The sequence below is a fragment of the Belonocnema kinseyi genome, chromosome 2, assembly GCF_010883055.1.
Source record: "Belonocnema kinseyi isolate 2016_QV_RU_SX_M_011 chromosome 2, B_treatae_v1, whole genome shotgun sequence".
Lineage (NCBI taxonomy): Eukaryota > Metazoa > Arthropoda > Insecta > Hymenoptera > Cynipidae > Belonocnema > Belonocnema kinseyi.
Genome location: NC_046658.1, coordinates 81,943,438 through 81,949,762, shown reverse-complemented (window position 1 = coordinate 81,949,762; position 6,325 = coordinate 81,943,438). Strand labels below are relative to the sequence as shown.

Here is a 6,325-nt window from a genome sequence, read left to right as displayed (position 1 = left end):
TTATTGTTTACACAAAATCGTAAAAAGTTAGAATTTTGTGTAAGATGTAAAATAATGGAATAATATTAAACCATATGCCTTTGTATAACTTTAACTGAAATTAATTTTGTACTACTTATATTATTAAATAATTAAATAAATAAAACTGGTAATTTCACAATATTTCATTTGTAAATGTGAAACTTAAAATGAACAATTTTAGTTATTGACAAAAAGTTTGTTTTTTTTTTGTATTTTTTATACAAATATAAATGTTTTCTATCTCACCTGTATTATATTATACTTTGGGACATGTAAGAAGGTTTTATTTAAACCATTTACTCCAAAATTTGGAAACATCACCAAAGTAAACGAATACTGCTTATCTGTTTATTGCTAAAGATCATTTTTAATCATTTCATCTACAATTGTAAAAAGTAAATTAGGAATTCTTATATGGTTTTGGAAATAAATTTATCTTGAAAAAGGGGGAGGGTTTGATCAAACTCCTCCTTGCCTTTCTCCTCTCAGAATAAAAGAACGTATCAAGGTTTATACTTTATTAATTAAAGAAAATTATTTTAATACATTTTAATATTAATGTTAATTACAGAAATTTTAAAATTTCACCCTTCTGATATTTAAAGTGAATCAATTGTGGAATATTAAAATGAGTTCACAATTAGTCAATTTCATTCAAAAACAAAATTTGTTTTTTAAAATTTGATTATATTTCTGAATTTTTCAGAAAAATAAAAATATTTTTTCTAAAATCTTGATGCAGTTGTGTATAAAGTGATTATATTCAACTGTATTGAAATAAAAGTTTTCGATTTTGGACTAACCGAACTCCTTCCTTCTTATGTGCACCTCCTAAATCTACTATTTGAAATAAAACAAATATTTATAAACAGTTGTAATGTTCTAATGAAACCAAATAATTTTAGCTTATTATATTTTAATTTACAATTTTCAAATTTGTGTTTCCTAACATTTCCAACTAATCAACTTTTAAATATTAAAATGATTCAAGAATTGGTGAAATTCATCAGAATAATTCAAATCTATTTTTATATGACATTAAATTCTTTGATAAAGTCACATTGCTTTTTTCAATTTTTAACTATATTTCTTTTTTTCAGAAAAGCACAAATGTTGTGGTGGAAACTTTATAAAGTCGACTGGGAAGGAAAGAAATTTATTTAAAAAATATTTTTTGATTATTTTTTGTTATGTTTTCATTCATTACCTCGATTAACAGTTTACTTTCGGGCCAGGGAGAAAGTTTTACAAAAGAATTTAAACTATGTACTAAAAAACTTTGTGAAGACCAACAAAGTAAGCAATCACCAGATTTATATATATATATATATAAACATTTATATATAATAAATAAATAAATAAATAATTTATATATATATATATATTGCTATTGATCCTTTTTAATAATTTTATCTAATTGTAAAATTTAACTGGGAGTGCTTATATCGCTTTAGAGATAAATTTATCTTGTAATGAAAACTTTATCTTCTATTTAGCATATTACGTCGCTTAAATAGATTTCCATAAATTTATTGAAAAAAATCACCCTATTTTCATTACTATGATTTTTTTTCTTTTTTATTTATCAATCTTAATACGCCTTTCGCAGAAACGATAATCGAACCATGATTTCCCTTCGGGCCTGATTCGCGCCGAGAAAATATGGCTTACTGATGGAAAAAGCGAACGCCCTCCCCTTTCCATATTAAAAGGGAATTTTTATTGTGTATCTCACAACCTAAGCTCCGTCGATCCTCCCGGAATAGACTCGAGGCTAATGCTTTATCCTATACGCTATCTCATTCCTATATTTTGCTAATCATCCTCTTTTGATTTCTTTTCTAATATAATTTATTTTCCCATTCTGTATTCAGATCGAAACGCAGTGGCCGGCGAAACTATGACTCGGTATGAAATTTATAAAATGGTAGAGAGCATTATAGATACTTTTCAATCGGGAAAAGCTTGCTTATTGAAAGCTATTTGTGAATCAGCAGGGACGTCTTTGAGTGGCGAAGCTGATATTTTTGCGCAGATTCTACATGCTTTCCTCACGTAAGACTTTTCTTCGGATTCCAGATAATTCAATCAAAATGTTTTCATTCCTAATATTATTTCAAGATTTGTATACTCTTTTCATTCACTTCTTTTTCAATCACTCAGTTTTGTAAAGTGCAAATATTTAAGGAAGAGTTTGTAGAATTAAATTTGCTTCATTTCTTCACCCTTCAGTTATACTGCTCTACATCCACTTTTTGAAAATTGTGAATAACTATTATTTTTAGGCTCACAAAGAGTTAAACTTTTCTCCACCATTAAAATATTTTTACCATTTATTTATTCAGCTTTTGCAATCATTAACTAAAATAGTGACGTTAATTAAAAGTTATAATTATATTACGCTATATCTTTTTTTGGATTGTTATAAGTTTGTGTTGTTATAAATTAAAATCAAAAGCTTATTAAGGCCATGTGACGAGTGGGTCACTTGACCAGATTCCTACCTTACCGCCACTTTCCTTATTTCCCAACATATTTTCACACGAAGTGTAACATCGGGTTGAAAATTTGGGATAATAAATAAGAAGCACTAAGAAAGGTGTATTTGGTCATAAACTTGAATAATAAGAAAAAAAGCAAAACCACCATTCTTACTGCTTTTTGTCTAGTATCTCAAATTTCCAACTCGATGTGGCCTTAACACAAATTTCAATATTGTCATGAATTTATTATAGCTAATGTGGAAAATTGGTTTTAAACATGACATATACAATTTTAAAAATGATTTGTTTCTTGGAATTATACTACACAGTGGCCATAAAATATTTTTATTTTCATATATTTTTTATTAAAATAAAAATTTTTTTATTATAAATTTTCAAAAGTCCAACAGAATGATCGCTTAGATTATGCTATTTTTTGCATATCTTGAATTAAATTATTTATTGCCAAATAATTGACTTTCGAGTAATATTGTGCTGGTTACCTTCAAGATTAAACATTTTTTGAAAATTGTTATATCTCAAATTGAAGTTAGAGTATTCAAATAAAAATTATGCCTTAAAGTTAGCATTTTTCACTTATAAAAATGCAAAACAAAATAGGCTTAGCATAATTTTAACTAATAATCAACTTGACTTTTTCAATTATTAATTGCAATATCTTAGCGAGTACAATTCAGAAAAAATGTACACCAATCTCTCGCTTTCAGTCCCCCCGTTCTCAGCCTCCCTAGAACTGCTGATATTTATTCCAATTGGAAACAAGTCAGGCGGCCTTCACTATTTACGTTTCTGTCCCCCCGAAATCAAACCAAGGCCATTTAAAGGTAACCCCCGCACTTGGGTGAAAGCGAGAGTTTGTTGTATTTAGAAACAGATTTTATTATTCAAGGAGCATAAAAATAAGAATGGTTCGAAATTTACAAAAAGGCGACGGTATTTTTAACCTTAAAAAAACGATCGGAATAATAATCAACAGTCAATAACTTTTGAAGAGTTTATATGATGGAACGTATTTAATAGAATACAGTGATTAAAATATGATTTTGTTGAGCTTTTTATTAAACATTTCTATTAAAAATATATTAACTATAAAACTTTTGCAGAATTGGCATACTGAATCGATGACAGCTAAAATGAATTTAAAATAATAACATTTGTGTTAATAGGTTCCCGATTACGCATTATTTTTTACAAGTGGGATTATTTTTAAATTCGATAAATATTTCTTAAGAGTATAATATGGTTAAACATTGAACCTCATTTTCGCAGTTTGAAAGTTCAGACACATGGCGCAGTATAACTTTAGGGCCACACATGGTATCGTGGATGCTTCACAAGAAGACTTAAATTATGGAAATAATTTTCTAACCATTTTTTTCTTGTCAAATTATTTGGAGTTAGCTTTTAGATTATCCTTCATAAACTTACTTTAGGCTATAGTAAGAATCAACAAAAAATTATTTCACAGTTTAGTCAAATATAATTTTTTTTATTTATTACAATAATTTGAAGATTACCTTCAAATTCTCAAAAATTAATCGAAATTTTTTTCAAAATGCACTATTTTCCAAAACAGGCGTATTTATTAGTTAAAATTTCACTTCTTTGATCGAAAACATAATTAAACTTTGTTCGAAATTTGTTTTTGTTTTGGCTCAAAAATATTTTTGTTTAGTTAAAAATTTAACTATTCCCTTATCAGTAGATAATTTTTCTTCTAGATTTGTATCTTTTTTGTTCGCTGTAGGAATTCTTGATCTTTGAATTTATTCTAAAAATATTAAAAACTTCAGAAAAGAGGAAAAATGTTTGCTGTTTTTTTTTTCTTTAATTCTTGAAAGTGGTTTTTCTCAAAAACTGCACTTTAAATTTTTTTTTAGAAATTTATGTTAATATTTTCTATATATGGCTTGAGTTTTGGTTTTTCGTAAACAACTGATTGACGTCAAAGAAAATTATTTTGAAAAAATCAAATTTTCGCATTTTTGTCAAAAACAAAGAAATGTACAAAAAATTCTTTTAATATCGTGCATCGTTTACAAGAAAAATTATGAATTGTATTTTTTTAATCAATTTCACTGTTCTCTGAAATCATTAATTTTTCTTAAAACTGACGGAATGCCTTTTTTATATGAGCAGAAATTTTTTTTAATATTGCAAAAAAATAAATGGTGTTGTTTCTCTGAAAATCTTCTTATCGCGTTTTCGAAATTCCACCTAAACAATGAAGATTTTCTAGAAAGTCCGACCTTTTTTTTTGTTCCCACATTCGTTTTCAGCTTCGACGTATATATCAAAAGCAGCTCTATCAGTCTTATCTCTAATAAATGCTAAAGTTTTTAAGGCCAAAATGTCTTTTTCTTAATTTCATTTAATTTTTAGAGAGCTGTTCAAGATGTTTAAATTTGTATACAGACATTTTTTTGTATGCATGTAGCTTTCGTTGTTTTCAGAAAAAATGCAAAAATTCGACTTTTCAAGAAACAAATTTTTAATGTATGAAATGTATTGTGGCATTAATGCATTACTATTTTAATGCATTAATCATTGGTGTATCATCTAGTTAAATTTATTGATAATGGTTTAATATCACTATGTATTTGCACACACAAAAATTATGTGGGATTTTTTAGAAAATTCACTTTCAAGAATTATATCAAAACAGTTGCTAAACATAATTATAATTTCATAAAAATTTATGTTTAGGAGTATTTGAGGTAACTAAGATTTTCAATATTTACGAATGAACTAGGGTTTTGAAAGATTATGATCTAACTTAGATTTTTTCTTATTTTAAAATTAACTCCAAGCTTTAAGTTTATGAGATAATTTAAGGCAATTGTCGTGCAAAAAATCAAATATCTGAAAACCATAATATTTTCATGATTTTAAGAATTAAAAGAATTTTACTGAATATTACTGAACCGTTTTTTGTTGTTGCAATTTTTACCTTTGCGAATTATTTTTTATTTAATTTTTTTTTAAATTATTATTTCTTTCAGACCATCTACTACGTTTGAAAATTATAAGGATTCTACTGATCAAGAATATCACGCAGCCGAGATTATTGGAAGAAAAGAATCCAACCAATGCACAAATTTATTCCCGGAATGCGAAAATAGCATTTTAGACTACTTTACCGAAGTTTTGTGAAAAAATTATTCAGAGGATGACTTAAGTGGTGCATAAGAAAAAATCTAGATTCAAAGTTGCTTCTTTCAGTTTTAGGGACTATTAGTTCTTCCTTCTTAAATTCACTTAAATTATGTATTAAATAGGGTTGGTGCAGGTCAAGGAATTCGTAAAAGTCAGGAAAAATCAGGGAATTTTAAACGGGTCTACAGATGCCAGTGAAAAACTAAAATAATCTGAAAGCTTGCGATAAACTTGAGTTTATTAAAATTTCATATAAATTCTGTTAATTAAATAAAAGTCGAAATCTTTATGGAATTAGATTGAGAAAAGTTGATTAAAAAGTTAAACTCATTTGGTAAACAATTCATCAATTTGGTCAAACATTAACTTTTAGCAGAAAATATATCTCTTCAGTTTGAAAATGCAACTTCTTCTTAGTTTTAGAATTCATCTCTTATCATAAAAATGTTTTTTTGTTTGATTAAAAATGCAACTATTTGGATAAAAATAATTTGTTTTGTTCAAAGATTCAACTTTATATGACTTCTGATCATGCAGTGTACTTGAGAATTTAAAAAATAACGAAATCTGATATTAGAAATTATCACCTGTTCAGTGTGGTTGTCGCTTGCGCTCGGATAGATACAATTTTTAAATTATTTCCT

The 6,325-nt window shown here is 26.7% G+C and overlaps 1 protein-coding gene across 1 annotated transcript in view; it reads left to right on the top strand.

The window, feature by feature from the left end:
• LOC117182742 overlaps positions 1-6,082 on the top strand; it is an 11,168-nt gene extending 5,086 nt beyond the window's left edge. The window contains exons 3-4 of the mRNA XM_033375846.1: positions 1,896-2,076; positions 5,528-6,082. Of these exons, the coding sequence (XP_033231737.1) occupies positions 1,896-2,076; positions 5,528-5,678 (332 nt within the window). The 3' untranslated portion in view covers positions 5,679-6,082. The remainder of the gene's footprint in view (positions 1-1,895; positions 2,077-5,527) is intronic.
• Positions 6,083-6,325: the final 243 nt, after the last annotated feature.